The 19,408-nt window shown below is 36.2% G+C and overlaps 1 protein-coding gene across 2 annotated transcripts in view; it reads right to left on the reverse strand.

Moving 5' to 3' along the window:
• Positions 1 to 5,539: 5,539 nt before the first annotated feature.
• Positions 5,540 to 19,408, reverse strand: part of Pde1c (Phosphodiesterase 1c) — a 224,966-nt gene continuing 211,097 nt past the window's right edge. For both annotated transcript variants that reach the window (XM_090165364.1, XM_090165363.1), the window contains 10 exons: positions 18,227 to 18,409; positions 18,076 to 18,142; positions 16,492 to 16,749; positions 15,953 to 16,053; positions 15,742 to 15,867; positions 14,418 to 14,522; positions 14,236 to 14,356; positions 13,262 to 13,496; positions 8,795 to 9,082; positions 5,540 to 6,243 (listed from right to left, as the gene is read on the reverse strand). In XM_090165364.1, coding sequence (XP_090021490.1) covers positions 6,095 to 6,243; positions 8,795 to 9,082; positions 13,262 to 13,496; positions 14,236 to 14,356; positions 14,418 to 14,522; positions 15,742 to 15,867; positions 15,953 to 16,053; positions 16,492 to 16,749; positions 18,076 to 18,142; positions 18,227 to 18,409 — 1,633 coding nt within the window. In that variant the 3' untranslated portion in view covers positions 5,540 to 6,094. The remainder of the gene's footprint in view (positions 6,244 to 8,794; positions 9,083 to 13,261; positions 13,497 to 14,235; positions 14,357 to 14,417; positions 14,523 to 15,741; positions 15,868 to 15,952; positions 16,054 to 16,491; positions 16,750 to 18,075; positions 18,143 to 18,226; positions 18,410 to 19,408) is intronic.

A 19,408-nucleotide genomic window follows, 5' to 3' on the forward strand; every position in this document is an offset into this window, starting at 1 on the left:
TTACGGTTAAAATTGTGGTTTTTATCGACGAGAATTGCGTTTCTGAACGTTTGAGCTGGGGTTTCCTAAATCAGGGGTGATCAAACCTAGGAGGATGGAAATACTCGAGGGGAAATATGGGATTCATAGGCCTGGCAATGTGGGGAATTCGGTCATAAGATACTAGAGACACCTAGCGGACACCATAGTCAAAATTTCGTCAGCGTGTTCGTTGAGACTTCGTTAGAAATGAGTGCCGGTTTTAAAATCGTGTTAAAGATTTATTTATTTTGTCTTCAAATTAAATAAACGTCTCCGAAATTAGCTTCGTAGAATCCAGGTAGAATATTCGTGTTTCAACTTGTACAAAAATCCTTGTGAATAGAATGAAAAGTAGGCAAAATTTATAGAGACAAAACATTCCGCCTATTTTTACGATGGCACTACGCTCGTATGTCCGAAATTGTATAGCTCTCGCGTTGCCGAAGCTAAAACAGCGAGTTAGTGATGGGGAAATACAAATTTTTGTTCCAGGTACGCAGTATTATATTCCTAGATCAAACGATCTCTAATTAATTTCAATCTCGACCTTACAAAGGGTAAGTAAGTAAGTGTAAGGAGCTGTTGGCTCGCTTGGCACGAAGGACTTGTCACCACCCTCCTACGCATTGTAACCCGGCCACCTGTTTAAAGGCATTAAAAGTCGCTCGATGACTTGGGCCTAAGGTGGTGCCTCTGGTATTAGCCTAGCTAGCTGACCTTAAAAAAGGTTTTCTCGAAAATTTACTATAATCAAGAATGTACATGTATTTATTTATATTAATGGAGATTAACGTGGCTGCTTCTAAAGTGGTATACTTTTCAAATAGTGTTATTATGATTAATCGTGAAGTTATAAAACCAAAATGATAGAAAATGTCTTTTCGTCATCAAAGTGCCCAGAATTATATTGTAAAAAATGTCGAGATGATTTATCAGAATTATATTGTAAAAAATGTCGAGACGATTTATCAGAATTATATTGTAAAAAAATGTGGAGACGATTTATCAGAATTATATGTTCCTTCCCCCTTAATCAGCCCTGTATCTGATTGGTTCCCTAAAACTTATAGGAATTGAAGAGTACGACGGTGACGTAATCTCTTCCCCCTACAAGTGCCGATGAAGAATTCGAGCAAGATGCCCACGTCTGAACATAGTCATTCTCCCTTAGCATATACATAAATAAATACATTCTTGGTAAAACTAACAATTAGGATTAACCTATATAAACAAGGTCTCTACCCTGAAAATTGTGAACTCTACTTTCTTTTGTAAGTAGAATTTGGATGACCCCGTAGGCGCAAGTCACGCGACGAGAGAAGTCACTACCACCTATACGACGTTCTCTCTAGATAAAATGTGTTTTATTTCTAAAGATCACACAGTCTATTTCCTTTCAATGAAGCCACCAACGGTCAATTCGTTCCTAATGTCTTAAAGCAAGTGGCGGCTCTATCATTGCCACCTGTATTATGGAAAGGCCCCTGTTATTAGGGATGGCCATGAAACAATCCGATTCTTCCGGAAAAAAACGACTTTAGTGGAGAACGTTCTGTCAAATTTCTTTCATTAAAACAACTACCCAAGGCGCCACCCAAGTCAGTTAACGACATCTAATGCCTTTAAATCAGATGGCGGAGTGGTTAGCACTTTCGCCTCGCAGCAAGAGCAGCCGGGCTCGATCCCAGCTTGTGGCACTGGGTGAAAACTCTGAACCACTCTTTCTACGTTGAGATTGCAAGTTCTCTCCCCACCATAAAAACTTGTGGAGGTTAACGGTAATAGTTAGTGTAGGGAGCTGTTGTCTAGCTTGACATGAACGGCTTGCCACCACCCTCATACCCATTGTAACCCGGCCACTTGTTTAAAGGCATTATAAGTCGCTCGATGACTTGGGTGATTATTACAAAGCGTAGAAGGGTGGTTGTCAAGCCCTTCATAACACGCGAACAAATCTCTCCTTGAACACACTTTTACCGTTAAATAAAAAGCCGAAGAACTGGAAAACTGGTGGGACGACATTTTAGGGAGAGAACTCGGCAACTCAATGGTGAAGGAGTCGTTCCAAGTTTTCGGCCAATGCCACAAGCTGGGATTGGTCCCGGCTCTTCAGGCTGTGAGGCAAAAGTGCTAACCGCTCCGCCACCTCATTGGCAATTTAAGAAATAAGTGCGAAATTATTAAATTCCAGTTTATTGTGACTATCGAGATGTAGTTTTGGGGGGTAAATATGTGAAAGAAACTTCAGTGCTGCTCTCCATGTTTTGTACAAAATGGCGGCATCATAAACCCCCATGAAAGTCCATTATAAGGTTTGTGTTACCGCGATTGAACCATTCCCCCCCCCCCCCATATACTGGCAACGATGTTATCTTTGTTCAAGCAGCGAAGAAGTATTATGTCATAAATTACAAACGTTTTTCAAGTTTTTATACGCATGTTTATTTCAATAATGCACACTTCGATTTAGTGGCGTTTCGCTCAATGACTACAATTTCTTATATTCCTTTGCTAAATCGTGGGTGCAAAAACCAATTCTATTATTTTCATAATTTTTACTATTATATATGTGATTTCGTTAACAAAGATATTTTTATATTTTCCCGAAAAAGCTTTTTACAATGAAATGAAGCCTAGGCCTGCATGAACTTTTTTTCAGAACACGGACGGGAGTGTAGCTATTAGAGATACACTTAAATTAATGTACAATCGTTTATGCCAAAAGCTCGTATATTACAAATGAGTATTGTCAAAATTTGCAACAATTTATAAGGACTCATAACGACTATAAAAATTACAAAAACAGAAAATCGGTGACCAGCTCGAGAGATTTTTTAACGTAACAGCGTGGTGCAGAGGGAATCTCTGCTAAATATATTTACACGAAACGGTTTATATATATATATATATATATATATAATTTAAATATGTATAATTTACTTCATTTGCTACTTGGTTTACACGCAAAACGCATTTTTTGGCTTTATTTTTTCAAATACACAAAATAGTAGGTTTCCTATTTTGTTATTATATGTTACTGTACATATTAGTATCTCCTGTACATATATCATATAGGTACGGACCAAATTGAACATTTACATCATATCATTTTGTCAATATTCCATCCGCTTTACTAGTTAATTTTTATGAAACCTTGTACAGTACAAAAAGTGAAACCTTCCTTTGAAAACGTGTACTCTATTTAACGCGTCATGACACACGCAACGTGCCACGATGAAAAATGTCGTGCATGAAAAGCGGAATTCTGAAATGACAAAGAAAATTAAGTGAAAGATTTCAAATTTCGTGTATATATATCATTGTATCCACATATATCTCTTTTTGCGTAATGATATTTATTTTTACAGTTATCACAACTTGTAGGATATTTGGGTTTTTTTATATAAACTTCACTATATTTTATTTAAATGTACACTATGGTTTTGAATAAACCTTTTCTTTACAAAAGGAGTAATATTATTTGCAGGGATTAATACCGAATACAATATAATATCCAGGTGGATGCAGTTGCCTTAAATTCGCGAAGAATACAGTTTGGAGGTTGTTGGGATAGTATTATTGTAGGCTCTCATTTTAAATTATCCACAGGTATGGTTTGACACTAATTGTTAATTAAATAGCAACATATAAAAAGCAAAAATGAACTAGGTGTCGTCATGAGGTTAAGTTAACTCAGAAGGAAATCGCGGATCAGTGTACCATTATAGATTAATTATTAAATCACTTTTAGAAGGGTTAGTAGGGACTCTTTAAGAAAATGGCTAAAGCGTTTGCCGTAACACCTATTTCAATCAACGCGGCATAAGCAAATTTTGTGTTTAAATAAAAAACAGGAACTCATATTAAATACTAGGAATGATTATCCATTATGTCTATAAAAATGTTGGTCGAATGTTGTGGGCGGGTGTATCATCAATCTGTTTTGGCTTTTCTTTTCTCTTGCCTCTTTTTTCGAGGGGTAAGTCACTCTCGGATGACCTTTACACCGAGTTCGCGTACTTAGTACTGTTAAAGGTACGGATTTTAAAGAGTTCACGAACTCTTATTAGAATAGTCAGAGGTACGACAGTGTACACCGAGTTCGCGGCGTGACCAACCCCTCGTCTTTTTTCTCATTGTGCTAGTTAGCAACGACTGTGTTGTGAATTTAGATAAACAACTGCGGCCCATAACATCTAGCCACGTCTAATCACAGGCAATATGTTAGAGATCCTAGTATAAAAACTGCCAAAAGTAATCAAAAACCACTAAACAGTTTTAAAGTAGTATATGAACGTTAGTCCCCGTTTTATTATAGTATCTTAGCCTAAGTTAGTATGTTGGTACCATTAGCCATTTGGTAAAATCCCTCTCCGTTTACTCGCTACGATTACACGCGAGTAGAAGATTTCAACAAAAGCCAGTTGGCCATAAGAAATAAACTTCGAACATTTGTTTATTAAATTTTTGTGATTCTTTTAAATAAACAATATTTTGATTTAAAAACTTCTATCTGACAGTAAATTGTAAAGATAGTGCACGCTCAACTTCCAGTATGTTAACTTAAGATTCTTGTAAGAGATAATTCGATTTTTTATATATTTTTAGAATATTAATACTATTTGATAATACTGGGTTAACGCGAAAAGTTGCGTTAACTTCTAACTTAATTTCCAGACGTTGTTTAATTTATGAACCGCGAGTCTTTGACATTACGAAACCGCAGTGGAAAGATGACGTTTCGTTACCAAAACTACAGAGTACAATATAATCTTAAAAATCAAATACGGTAAATTGCTTTACCAATTATATCAATAGAAAAGTATTAAAGGTATCCACGAAACTAAATAAATATATTTTGGTTACAATTTTTGGGTTAAAGTTTAAACTGTACATATTTCGATATGGATACCATAAATGGTGTAATCTAAATTATTTTTAGACGTTGACATTTAGCGATGGCTGAAGACTTTTAATTGCATAATTATTGTTAAAGCGAAAAATTACGGATTACAGTGATTATGTTTTTCTATGAAATGTTTATTCAATTCATTTTGTATAACTGCTTGAAGGGGCATTTTTAAAATAGAAAACTCTGAAAATTTAAAATTTATCTTATGGATGGTGAAAGTTCATGATAAATATTAGTAACTTCAAAGCTACCCTATTGTAATGACACCGTTTACGATAAGGTTGTAAAAAAAACATGACGACACCATTTTCAATAAAAGCTTACAGAAACCAAATACGAAAATAATAAAAAATAATAATATCTACAACTACCAGTATCATGTCCTGTTGAAATTTATATGGCACCAATCTGTATTTGTTAAGGGACAGGTTTTGTGATATGGCTTTTTATTTTCAAAAGTTGAAAGTGCGATTGTTAAATTTTAAACAAAGTAAATGTTTTGGAAACTCTCTCATCACGACAAATTTACTAAAAGCGTTAGTAATTAACGTTAATTAATGTTATAAATTTACAAAATGCAGTTTGAATTTGGAAATTTTATTACTAATAAATGGATTGGATAATATGCTCGTTGTAAAAAAAATAACTTTTAAAATAGACAACTGAGCCTTTTGATCGTGGAGAATATTTTGGATATTATGCGGAGCAAATAGGAATCGCAACTAAAGGAGTAGCAACTACTGTATAAGCTCTCGATGAATCTAAGCTACAGCTTTCGCCTACTAAGCGGTGGGGATTTGTTTTCAGAAATATTTTCTTATTGCAATCGGGTTAATAAAATTTGGTTTTAATTTAATGATATTTAAATAATTTAAAAAACGACCTAATCGTGATATTTGAATAACCGCGCGATAATATCTCGTATTTACCACTGAAAGCACCTAGGTCCATTTCGATTCGCGGGCTTCACCGACGCGAACACTCGATTCATGTATAATTACTTTGGCTACGCTATTGAGCCTGAGATCCATTGTTTGACTTCCTTCTTAAAAAAGGGGCAATTATCGACAAATATTGATCTATTTCTTCTTCATTTTTTGCATTCCCGAACAATTTACATTCATCCGACATCATTGCTATGACAAATTTCTGAACGATTGTTCAATTTGACGTCGTCGTGTCGGGATTTTCCGTCTCTTGTAGCGCGGGAGTGTCCTCCGCGTCTGTCGCAGCCGCCGGCTCCCCTTCATCTTTATTCAGGATTTCGTTCAACTCTTTTTGCTGTTTTTGTAAATTCCTTATTTCCGCATCTGTAAAGATAAGTAAAGTTATAATAAATTCGTGACATATATTCTAACTATAGTTTAGTCACAGATTCTATATTCTACGTTACACCAGTGCCATATCACTGGTAAGTATGTCCTAAAAGCATTTACTTTAATGAAATCTTGTTCGCGGAATATGGCGTAAATTACGTCAGGTAGAAAGAGATATGCTATAAGCTTCTGGTAGAAAGATATGTGTTATTAACTTCTGGTAGAAAGAGATACGTTATAAATTTCTGGTAGCAAGAGATATGTTATGTTATGAACTTGTGGTGAAAATTATCAGAAATTCTGGTAGAACTTGCTATGTTATAAACTTCTGGTAGAACTTGTTATGTTATAAACTTCTGGTAGAACTTGTTATGTTATAAACTTCTGGTAGAACTTGTTATGTTATAAACTTCTAATAGAACTTGTTATGTTATAAACTTCTAATAGAACTTGTTATGTTATACACTTCTAATAGAACTTGTTATGTTATACACTTCTGGTAGAACTTGTTATGTTATAAACTTCTGGTAGAACTTGTTATGTTATAAACTTCTGGTAGAACTTGTTATGTTATAAACTTATGGTAGATCTTTTTATGTTATAAACTTCTAATAGAACTTGTTATGTTATAAACTTCTAATAGAACTTGTTATGTTATAAACTTCTAATAGAACTTGTTATGTTATACACTTCTGGTAGAACTTGTTATGTTATAAACTTCTGGTAGAACTTGTTATGTTATAAACTTCTGGTAGAACTTGTTATGTTATAAACTTCTGGTAGAACTTGTTATGTTATAAACTTCTAATAGAACTTGTTATGTTATAAACTTCTAATAGAACTTGTTATGTTATACACTTCTAATAGAACTTGTTATGTTATACACTTCTGGTAGAACTTGTTATGTTATAAACTTCTGGTAGAACTTGTTATGTTATAAACTTATGGTAGAAAGAGATACGTTATAAATTTCTGTTAGCAAGAGATATGTTATGTTATGAACTTGTGGTGAAAATTATTAGAAATTCTGGTAGAACTTGCTATGTTATAAACTTCTGGTAGAACGTGTTATGTTATAAACTTCTGGTAGAACTTGTTATGTTATAAACTTCTAATAGAACTTGTTATGTTATAAACTTCTAATAGAACTTGTTATGTTATAAACTTATTCTAATAGAACTTGTTATGTTATACACTTCTGGTAGAACTTGTTATGTTATAAACTTCTGGTAGAACTTGTTATGTTATAAACTTCTGGTAGGACTTGTTATGTTATAAACTTCTGGTAGAACTTGTTATGTTATAAACTTCTGGTAGAACTTGTTATGTTATAAACTTATGGTAGAAAGAGATACGTTATAAATTTCTGTTAGCAAGAGATATGTTATGTTATGAACTTGTGGTGAAAATTATTAGAAATTCTGGTAGAACTTGCTATGTTATAAACTTCTGGTAGAACTTGTTATGTTATAAACTTCTGGTAGAACTTGTTATGTTATAAACTTCTGGTAGAACTTGTTATGTTATAAACTTCTGGTAGAACTTGTTATGTTATAAACTTCTAATAGAACTTGTTATGTTATAAACTTCTAATAGAACTTGTTATGTTATAAACTTCTAATAGAACTTGTTATGTTATACACTTCTGGTAGAACTTGTTATGTTATAAACTTCTGGTAGAACTTGTTATGTTATAAACTTCTGGTAGAACTTGTTATGTTATAAACTTCTGGTAGAACTTGTTATGTTATAAACTTATGGTAGAAAGAGATACGTTATAAATTTCTGTTAGCAAGAGATATGTTATGTTATGAACTTGTGGTGAAAATTATTAGAAATTCTGGTAGAACTTGCTATGTTATAAACTTCTGGTAGAACTTGTTATGTTATAAACTTCTGGTAGAACTTGTTATGTTATAAACTTATGGTAGAAAGAGATACGTTATAAATTTCTGTTAGCAAGAGATATGTTATGTTATGAACTTGTGGTGAAAATTATTAGAAATTCTGGTAGAACTTGCTATGTTATAAACTTCTGGTAGAACTTGTTATGTTATAAACTTCTGGTAGAACTTGTTATGTTATAAACTTCTGGTAGAAGTTGTTATGTTATAAACTTCTGGTAGAACTTGTTATGTTATAAACCTGTGATAGAACTTGCTATGTTATAAACTTCTATTAGAACTTGTTATGTTATAAACCTGTGATAGAACTTGCTATGTTATAAACTTCCAGTGAAAATTATTATATTATAAACTTCCGGTGAAAATTTTTATATAATAAACTTCTGGTAGAACTTGTTACGTTATAAACTTCTGTAAGACATATCTCTTATAATTGTCTAGTAGAAACAGACAAATTATAAACGTGTTTTATAAAGATATGTATTATAAATATGATTAAATATATAAAAACGTCTGGTAAAAAGTTAAATATAAGAACGTCTGGTAGAAAGATAAATATAACAATTTCTGGTAGAAAGTGAAATATAAAAGAGATGTATTATAAAAGCTTAGTCGATTATAGTTGTAGGAGTCGACTTTACCTCTCGCGGCTCTTTCTTGCCATTTTTCTCTATTAATTGCTAAAGATTTGAGCCAGGGTCTATGCAGATCCGCTTTGGAGCCCGTAGACGCAATCCTGGAGAGACTGGACCTGGGTGAAGAGGGGACGCTGCTGTGGGTCTTCTTGCCGCCCACCGCCAGCGCTGACTCAGTCGCCCCCACGGTCTCTTTCTGCCGCGTCACCGGATTGGCTGCCGAGTCGAGAGATATGGCGGAGCCAAACCTTTGGGGGGCAGCGCTGCCCGTCGAGGTTGAGCTCCCATTCGTCTCTACATTAGGATCAAATTACCGTCACATTAGTACGTATTATTATCAAATTCTACTCATATGAAGAAGATTTCTACCCGTACCTAGGAGCAGGAAACCAGCAACCCCACCCAAGTGGTATGCAGCTAGGCTTTAAACACGCTAACACAGTGTTGTGTACAAATTTCATTGGACGAGTCTTAACGCTGAACGTTTTACGGAAAGGGGGAAGACAATTTCTTAATTTTCCCCTTCCGACGGCAGCAGGCGATAATGCGACTAACCAATGAAAAATGTACACACGAAAATGCACGACTTTTGACGGGTTGGGTTCTCCTTGTGTGGGGTGCTGTGTTTTTTGCTCCTAGTCCACACTGTGATGAAGGTTGTGTCACACAACCCTAAGGTGCTATCTCGCGTGGCATGAAGGTCTTACCACCACCCTCCTACGCAATTAAAAGTCGCTCGATGACTTAGGTCTAAGACAGCAATCTACTTGGAATGCTTATCGCGGTAGATTTTCGTCTCGGTGTGGCTGACGGTTTTTTGACGTCACTATTTTAACTTAACAAACAACAACGTGAGACGGGAGCGGGCGCAAAGGGGATTTTTATTCTCGTAGGCGGGGCCAAAGCCGTCAGAGTTATTTTACCATACGCGATACGGCAGGATAATCATTCCAAATAGAGGTATGGATTCCTGGTCTAAGGTGGTGCCTTGGGTATTAGCCTAGCTTAATTTCTTCTTCTTCTAGTAATATTACATACAGAAAGTCTGAGACTGGGGCTCGTGGTTTACAGGATATTAACCAAGTAATGACGCAATACATTTCGATCTTCATTACGTTATCTTTCTTCTTCAAAAGTAGCGCTAATAGGTCTTTCTGAAAAGTAACATGACCTTATTGTTTTAATGTTTCAGTTACGACACTGACCTTACTTTTTCAAACCTAGGCGCACGTGACGGAGTCGCGAGGAATTTAGTATTATCTAGGGGGGGGGGGGGGTACAAATCAAGCCTGCTACGATTATACTAATAAAGCTAGATGTCTTATGAATAAAGAGAAACATTTTACATAACTATATTTTTTGTTCAATTTATTTCATAGAAACATCTAGGAGTTACTAACTCAGAACCCCACACGAGAAGCACGCAACTAGCAGTGTTGTGTACAAATTTCATTGGACGAGCCTGAACGTTTTACGGAAAGGGGGAAGACAATATACATATTTCCCACTTCCGACGGCAGTAAATGCTAGAGAGTCTAACCTTACGCAAGAAAATGCACGACTTTGGACGGGTTGCGTTCTCCTTGTGTGGGGTGCTGTGTTTGTTGCTCCTAGAGAAACATCTATTGAAAGTTAGGGTACTCGCAGCTTCACGTGCTTATGCATATCCAGTTTTAATTTTATAAGGCATCAAAGTTAGGCTAAAGGCATGATTTAAAGAAATAATACCTTTTGCACCATAATGCCGAGGAAAAATATAAAACCACCTTAATACATTGAAGAACACAATCCATACAGAGTGCTCTAGGAAACGTCACGGGTGTTCACGACCAAAATGAGATTTACAACATTAATGAGAACTAAGATTTTTATAGGGCTGTAGATTCATGTGTGATGATAATAATAATAATATAAACTTCGTTATATTTACCCATGTATAAAACTTTTAATTAAAAAGGTGAGGCTAAAAACGTTGATCCGACAATATAGATTGGTTCAGCTTTATATATATGTAAATATAACAAAGTTTCTTTTATTATTATCAGGGTGGCGCGATACAAGGTACATTATTATCCCATGATTTAGATTGGGAATTTTACTGTATATTTGCCTATGCGAAATATTCGCGTGAAATTATATAACTTGGTAAATACCATGAAGCCTCTATAGAGCCGCAGTTCCAGACTTTTGTAAGTTATATTATTAATTTTTGATTTAATTTAAAACTGGCACAGCTTAACTATAACATGCCACGAAAAAAAACTAGCGGAAAAGCCCCCTAGTGGTGTGTTGTGGCATCTACAGCTTAGTTCGAGCAACAATCTTTTAACTTGAAAGTAACAAAAGTGCAAAATTCTAATTTGAATATGATAAATGGAAAACGACGTATGAACAATTCTTTGGCATAATTTGACCAGTATAGATTCAATTGTCAGCCATCATTTTTTAATTTCATGTTTTAAATTCGTGTTGTAATAATAACCATCTTAGGCTAATACCTAAAGCACATCCTTGGGTCTAAGTCATCTAGCGATTTTTAATGCCATTAATTCCGTATAAAATGCGTAGGAAGGTGGTGGCAAGCCCTTCATGGCTTCATGCCACGTGAGAAAACAGCTCCCTACACTAACTATTAAAGTAAATATCAACAAGTTTTTATGGGAAGGGGAAACTCGAGGAAAATCCCCTTTAACCAGCGGGGAGAGAACTTGCAAACTTAACGCCGAAGGAGTGGTTCCGAGTTTTCACCCAGTACCACAAGTTGGGATCTAACCAGGATCATCTTGCTGCGAGGCAAAAGTGCTAACTATACTCCGCCACCTACATTGTACTTTTAAATATACAGGGTGTTAACTAAAAAAATATTCAGTGCCAATAACTCAAAATATGTTTTGAAATTTGCTTGACAACGGAACTTTCCATGACCTTGAACCATGTCTTCAAGGGTTTTCAGACAAAAACCGGTAGGTCATGATGAAAATAATTTGAATGGCTAATAATTCGAAAAGTACACTTGCTTGAGTATAAACATTTGTTAGGCTTTTTGTTTGAATTTTCGGATGACCTTTAAGTCATGGTTAAAGGTCATTCAAAGTTTATCTCGAGAACCAATGGATTTAGAGAAATAATTCCAATTTGAAAGGTTTTCATCATGGTGTTTTGGATCAGGTTAAAAACATTTAGATTAATAATTTCACACAATGACTTAGGTTTACAACTTCCAGATGGCGCTACACGCGTATTTTAAGGCGTAGCAATTCCGAACTGCCTTGGTTGCAAATACTTAGACTCATAAGTACGTTCGTGGTAAAACGGGGTAGGTCTGATGGGCCGAAGACCAACCGATCGAAGGGGTCCAACGGATCGAAAACTCACGGCCCGAAAAAAAGGACCAACCGACCGAAATTTAACATACGTTTTTATAGCAACAAAAGGGAAAAGGTTTCAACGGACCGAAAAGTTGTATATCGTTAAATAAAAATTAAAATAACTTTTTTACTGTTCAAGTTTACTGTTTTGTTTTTTACTTCTGCCCCGAGATATAGCAGGGTACGCGAAAAACGTTTTAGATTAGATTAGTTCGGATTAGGTTAGGTTAGGTTAGGTTAGGTTATGTTAGGTTAGGTTAGGTAAGCGCGCGGAGCACGCAAAGGTTAAGTTATATACGCGCGCCGAAGGCGCGTACGCACCGTTGGATACGTCCGTGACTTATATATATCTATAAAAAAACCTTAATTCGATGTACTAAAGTGATTTTTTCCAGCTTTTTAAAAATATATATTTCGGTCCGTTGAAACCTTCTGCAATTAACTCGTAAAAAATGAAATTTTTAATTTTCGGTCGGTTAGTGCTTTCCTTTGATTGGATGGACTTCGGTCCGTTGGACCCCCATTCGATCGGTTGGTCTTCGGGCCATCGGACCCAGACCGGTAAAACTACGAAAACGATGTTAAAAAATAAAATCACATTTCCCTAATTTGTAAATGCTGCGAAATCTGTGATAGTTAATCACTTAAGATTGCAGGCGAATAAATCAGGGAAATAACTGGGCTACTAAATAAATCTCAAAGGGTGAAATTGCGGCCTTATAAAGTATCGTTAATTCCCGGAATCTCTATTACCATATTCCTAATGGCAGTCAGTGATAAACGTTAGGCGGCGAGTAATTTTAAACGAGCGAGACTTTATATTTCAAGTTTCAATATCGGTCTTCTCTGCTTATAGAGACCCACTTTGGTTTCGCTCACCAGCGCGAGGCTTGACGTAAAGCGCGTTTCCCTAACAACGCCATCCCGCCTTCCAAGAACCTCCCAGCTTCGTAACGGAGACATTGCCTTAACGAAGGGTTGATGGGATACGTCACGGAGAACCGGAGAACGCGTGGATGTTGTTGAGAGAGAGCTAATTTAGGCGCTAGATGGGGAACTATTCCTGAATATTCCGACCGAAATAATGAATCGCTTTAAACAGAACCTTTGCTGTTTTCGCTTTCTTCGGCGACCGTCTGCTCCAGAATGTTCTCGGACGTGCTCCCGCCGCTGTTGGGCCTTTGAATGTGGCTTCGAAGTTTCTCCAACAGATCGCCGCAAACTTCCATGCTGGGGGCCACGATGAAATCAATGAAGCCAATTTGGGATTCCGCCACCAAGGTGGCGTTGCGGTCGCACAGCGGAGAATACGGCAGTCCCAACTCGTGTTCTTTATCACCCTGAAAAGCATTACCACGCGGCAACGAATAAGTAATTACCCATCTATTGTGCCAATGTTGCGGGAGATACGCGTTTGGATAGATTTCTCTTCAGAAAGATATCCTAGTGCCGCGTTCACACTTGGCCTTGATATCGATTCCAATCGATTCAGAACGTTTCGAATGAATGGCGTGAACCAGGCTAACCAATTTAAACCGCTTTCTACCGCCTACGTGTGAACGCGGCTCTAGTTATCTCACTTATCCAGATAACGCGCCAACCTAGTTGCTTGGTTTAACCTTACTACACATTTAAATGTTTAAGCAAACCATTGCGTAACGATATCTCAAGCCGCGTTCATACTAGACACTTTGAAACCGTTTTAAAACGGTTTCGAAAGATCAAATTTTGCTGTCGAATGTATTTATCGTATGACTATTAATACAATCGACACCGAAAATGTTCAATTTTATCTTTCGAAACCATTTAAAAACGGTTCCAAAGTGTCCAGTGTGAACGCTGCTAATGTTGAATAAATTTCCCATTTATAATATTAATAACTGAAATATTATCTCTTCATGTGGACTTAATACAAAAAATTTAGCTTTAGCAACAAAAATCAGTACATAAGGATACTTTGTTATTTCATTTATCTAGCTCTGAGATTATTTAAGGTATTTAAAAGTAATTAACGAAAGGTTATTAAGTAATTAAAAATTATTCTTGATCCCTTTAAAGCAATGATTTATTCGACGGTACCTGTAGGAAGAACTCTTCCATTAGAGCTTTCGTCCACCGATTGTGAAGGTTCCAAGGCTTAGATGGATGACTAATATCGCAACAGTGCAGTACCAGCGAGAGCGCTTTCGGTTTGTCGACACTGTACAAGAGGGAAACTAAATGTTTAAAATTCTACACTTATTTGGCCGAAAATACTGAACCTGAAATCATGATGTGTTAGCACGGTTTTCATCGTTTTGATTTGTTGGAAATGTGAACTCATGTCGGTTGCCAAAACCATCTCGATAACCAGATTTCTGAACTCCCTGATATAAAACATCAACATTTATCAAGAACTCTTATATGCTATTAGGAACAAGATGTGGAGCGAGTCTTATGGGCGGCTACATAAGGCTAAAAGCGAGATAGGTTTCATAGCGCCGTTTCCTGGCTGACTTAGAGAGAGGGAAATTGAAGCAAGTGGCGGCTCGACGTGAAGTAGCTCTTTTTTCAATAGATGTCGCTAGTGTCGAAATCAAAAAGGAGGTACTTACAGGTACCCCTCGCGTTGATTGGATCGTTTATAAATTGGTCAATAACATAAATTACAGCAATTATAAACAATGTTTTTACACGGGATATATAATTTAGGTTAAAGTCCACTAAATAGAGTTTAATTTGCCTAACTATAATGCTCCACAATGGCTCTCTGACGACATTAGCATTTGTATATTTTTAATTAGAACTTTCTTTGCCATAAATAGATGACACCAAGCATTTAATTAAGTCGCGTTTTCGAAGAATCGGACAGATTCATGGCCATCTCTAATAACAGGGGCCTTTTCAAAATACAGGTAGAGCCGACAGTTGCTTTAAAGAACAGATAAAATCTCATCTATGGAAATGACGAATCCAATGTTTTAGAGTATAAAGAGTACACTTTTAGTTTCAGAAAAGCCAAAAAGAACCACCTACTGCCTACTAACAAACTACTATATTACAGTAAATTACTGCTCATAGTGTTTCGTTTAAAATATATAAATTCGCGTTTTCGAAGAATCTGATAGATTCATGGCCATCTCTAATAACAGGGGCCTTTTCAAAATACAGGTAGAGCCGACAGTTGCTTTAAAGAACAGATAAAATCTCATCTATGGAAATGACGAATCCAATGTTTTAGAGTATAAAGAGTACACTTTTAGTTTCAGAAAAGCCAAAAAGAACCACCTACTGCCTACTAACAAACTACTATATTACAGTAAATTACTGCTCATAGTGTTTCGTTTAAAATATATAAAGTCGCGTTTTCGAAGAATCTGATAGATTCATGGCCATCTCTAATAACATAGGCATTTTCATAATACAGATGGCTATGGTAGAGCCGCCACTTGGTTTAAATATTTCACTATGAAAAACAGTAAAAACCAATTTAGTCTTTCACGGGTAACCGGCCACAACATTCCACCAGATGGAAAGTACTCTGGATAATCATATCCCTTACGATTCCTCACAATAGAAAAGTTATTATGATATTGATATCCTTACCTGTACTCTTCTTTTGATAGATTAGAAAGGATGTTGTGCTCATCTTGCCTCATTAGCCTGAATGCAGCGCTTATGTGGTAGTTTTCTAAAACTGCTCGGTCGTTATATAGAATTGCGGTGTCGGACCTAAACAAATCAATATAATGCGTGGAAACCTAAGTACAATGTGGACATATTTAGTTTAAAAAACAATATGTCCGAAGTTAATTACCCGGACATAACATGGAAGTTGTTAGTTGTTCCTGTGTGTTCAAAGTCGTGAATAACTGCAGCAATGATCACAGCGAAAATTTCCAAATCTGTTAACCAGTTCTAAAAAAACATCGGTCAGATTTAATACTTTTTAAAATAAAAATAGTTAAATTCATGTTTAAAATAAATAAGTGTTTAAAATAAATTAGTGTTTAAAGTAAATTAGTTTCTTAAAATTAATATTTATAAGTGAAATTAGTTTGCATAAATTTACTTAAGTTTTTTAAATTATATATTTTCATAAATAAAATTAGTTTTAAAAATTAAAATATATTTTAACAATCAAATTAAATTTTAACAATTAAATTATATTTTAATAATTAAATTAGATTTTAACCAATAATTTAGTTTTAAAAATTAAATACGTTTTATTAATTAAATTAGTTGTTTAATGAAATTTGATAATATCCTACATTTAAATAAGATTTCAAGAAATAAATAACTTTTCTCAATACACTTATTATATCGTAATTAGCGTGAACGGTCCGTGTGTCTCACCGCGAGTCCATCCTGGCAGAGCATGAAGTGGACGGTTTGGGTGACGTCAGCGGCGTGGAGGTTATTGTGGTAAGGGTTTTTGTGCTTTTGGTAGCCCGCCTCGATTTGCAGAAGGAAGCTCTCGAGGACTGTGGTTGAGATCTTGAACTTGTGGATTAAGCCGTATCTGTTCAAGAGGTCGTAGGTGATGAAGCGTAACACGTGACCGGGTGCCGCGTCGTGAACTGAAAACACGTCGAAACTCCAGTCGTCTATAAACTAAACACAAACACAAACACATTATCAAATGGTACAATAGATTGTTTATTTTCGTCCGTTCTCGGAGTAAAAGCAGTGGCGTAGGAACGGGGGGGAGGGTACAGGGGTACCCCCTTGAAATTGGAAAGGGGCGCCATAGTGGTATGAAAAGGGCGCCAAATTGTTTTAGAAGGGGCGCAAAAAGGATGCTGATGAGGGGGCGCCAAATTTAGCATCCAAACGGTACCCCCCTTAATCCAAAACGTTCCTACGCGCCTGAGTATAAGTGTACTCTGTTTAACGTAAAACGTTTTAGTCGCTTGTTCCGGAGTACAAGGGCTACTCTTTTTACTCCTTTTGAAAAGGAGAAGTAAAGATAATAAATCAGATTTGGTCGTCTGCTAAAAGGGCCACAGGTAGCCATTTTGGAAAAAACGTTTTTACCCTAACTCGAGCTATATTTTCCACCACAGAATCGGAGTAAAATGACGTCATAGCGTTACTCTTCTTAGCCTATTCCGAAATCTTGGAACAAGCGAGAATTTTAAAGGTGGTTTGCAAAGGTATATTTTTTTTGGAATTTATAGACTTGGTTTAGCGTCAAAACTTGGACACCGCCATAGTCCATTCGCTATTTATACTATTCTCCACCACCCAGCTATTTTTGTAGTGGGTGATTTTGAAAATGCTTCCACTTATTCCTATAATCATTCGACGGTCTTCTAGAGTGTTTTTGCTTTTTGGATACGAAATAGCGAAGGTTTGGCCAGATTTCAAAAGTGCGAACCTTTACTCGTTTATCGGATACCTTTTTAAACAAACCATTACATACAGTAAAATATCATTTATTGTTATAAATAAATAGTAATAATAACATTCTAGGCTAATACCAAAGGCACCACCTAGTCAGCTAGCGCCTTTTAAAGCCATTAATTCAGGTGGCCGTGTTACAATGCGTAGGAGAGTGGTGGCAAGCCCTTCATGCCAAGCGAGCCAACAGCTCCCTACACCTATTATTACCGTTAACCTCAACAAGTTTTTATGGAAAGGGGAAATCGAACAAGTGGGGAGAAAACTTGCAAATTTAAAGCGTAAGTAGGTTTCATAAATATCAGGTTTTGACCAAAACGCGCAGTACCCACCCAACCAGTAGTACAAATTCACCTAAAAAGAAGCGAAGTATCCAGCTGGCGGGTGGGTTTTTTCGGTTAACATTTTGTTCCCACCTTGATATTTACAATATTGAACTATCAAATTAGGACTAAAATTAGGAGTTATTTTTACTAATAATAAGAAAACGCTTGAGTAAACGTGAAATATTACAATGGTATCAATCGCAATATTTACCTTTAATAAGAAAACAATTTTAGAAGGAATTTGAATAAAAGTTGAGCTTGACATCCGCCTGTACAACCTGCAAGATATGTCAATAAATACACTGTCATATAAATCGGACACGTTTTATCGAATGCCAAGAGCGCTTTAGTGTCTCTCTAACCTGTCCACCATGATACCGGCCCTGATGGCGTTGGCCACCGAACGGAACTTGGGTTTGTCCTCCGAGCGTCGCCTCGTCGTGGCCGCTTGCCTCGTGAAGGTGGACGCCAGCCACTCTCGCACTTCGTTGGGGACGGCGTCGGCTTGCACTTCCGACAGCTCGTCATCCTCGTCCATGATCTTTCTGCACGGACACAATTTAAATTGAAATATTAAAATTGTTCCTTCCACCATTGCAAGTTCTCGAACGTACACGCAAGTTAAAATAAAATAGTAAATTGTACTTGGAGAATACGACACGCTTATTTTAAAATAAATCCTTTGGTATGTTCAGACTACTATAATACGTAAACTAGGGTAAACTAGGGTAAAAAGGTTCGAATAAATTTGCAATACAGTAAAGGTAATACTTAGGAGAAATAATTAAAAAAATTGTCTGTTTAAAATCTGGTGACCGAAGCTCATTAACCCACCATAAATATAGTTCATTCTCTCTTTAACTAACTAGGCAGATATTGATATACTATAGCTAGAATGTTTGCTACATAATCTTCGTGGAAGTATGCTTATTACTTACAAATACTATTTCGTAATAATTAAAGGATTTTGTAAAACAAATATAAATCGTCGGAAAATGCTGTTGCGTTTAGACCAGAGCATAGCGCCGATTTGATTTGGGTCAGCGGTGGCCCTTCGTGGCGCGACGATTTTTAAGAAATCCTCGGCGGCGCAAAGGGGCAAAAATTTCTCTTCCCTTTTGAAAATTTTGAAAAAAAATTCCAACATGTTTTTGAATCTCAAAAAAAAATTCGGTGGCGGAATCAAAATTTATCGGCGGCGCGCTGAAAAGTAAATGACTCGTTGGCTGCGGTTCGACGTCAGATAAAATATCGGCGACGGTGGCGTTGTATCGGCGGCGCTAGGCTCTAGTTTAGAATAAACATTTTTGCTATCTTACGGTATATAATATTCAGCTAGGCTAATACCCAAGCGACTTTTAAAGCCATTAATTCAGGTGGCCGGGTTACAATGCGTAGGAGGGTGAGAGTGTATACCTCTAAAGATAATATAATGGTTCCACTAGTAAAAACTCTCTTTAACAGAAATGTTTATGCAGTGAAGCTTGGATTAACAATAGTAGTGCCTACTATTGTTAATCCAAGAGTGAAGTAAGCCTTTCTTT

This window comes from Leiobunum rupestre, chromosome 2 (genome assembly GCF_980474605.1).
Source record: "Leiobunum rupestre chromosome 2, qqLeiRupe1.1.hap1, whole genome shotgun sequence".
Lineage (NCBI taxonomy): Eukaryota > Metazoa > Arthropoda > Arachnida > Opiliones > Sclerosomatidae > Leiobunum > Leiobunum rupestre.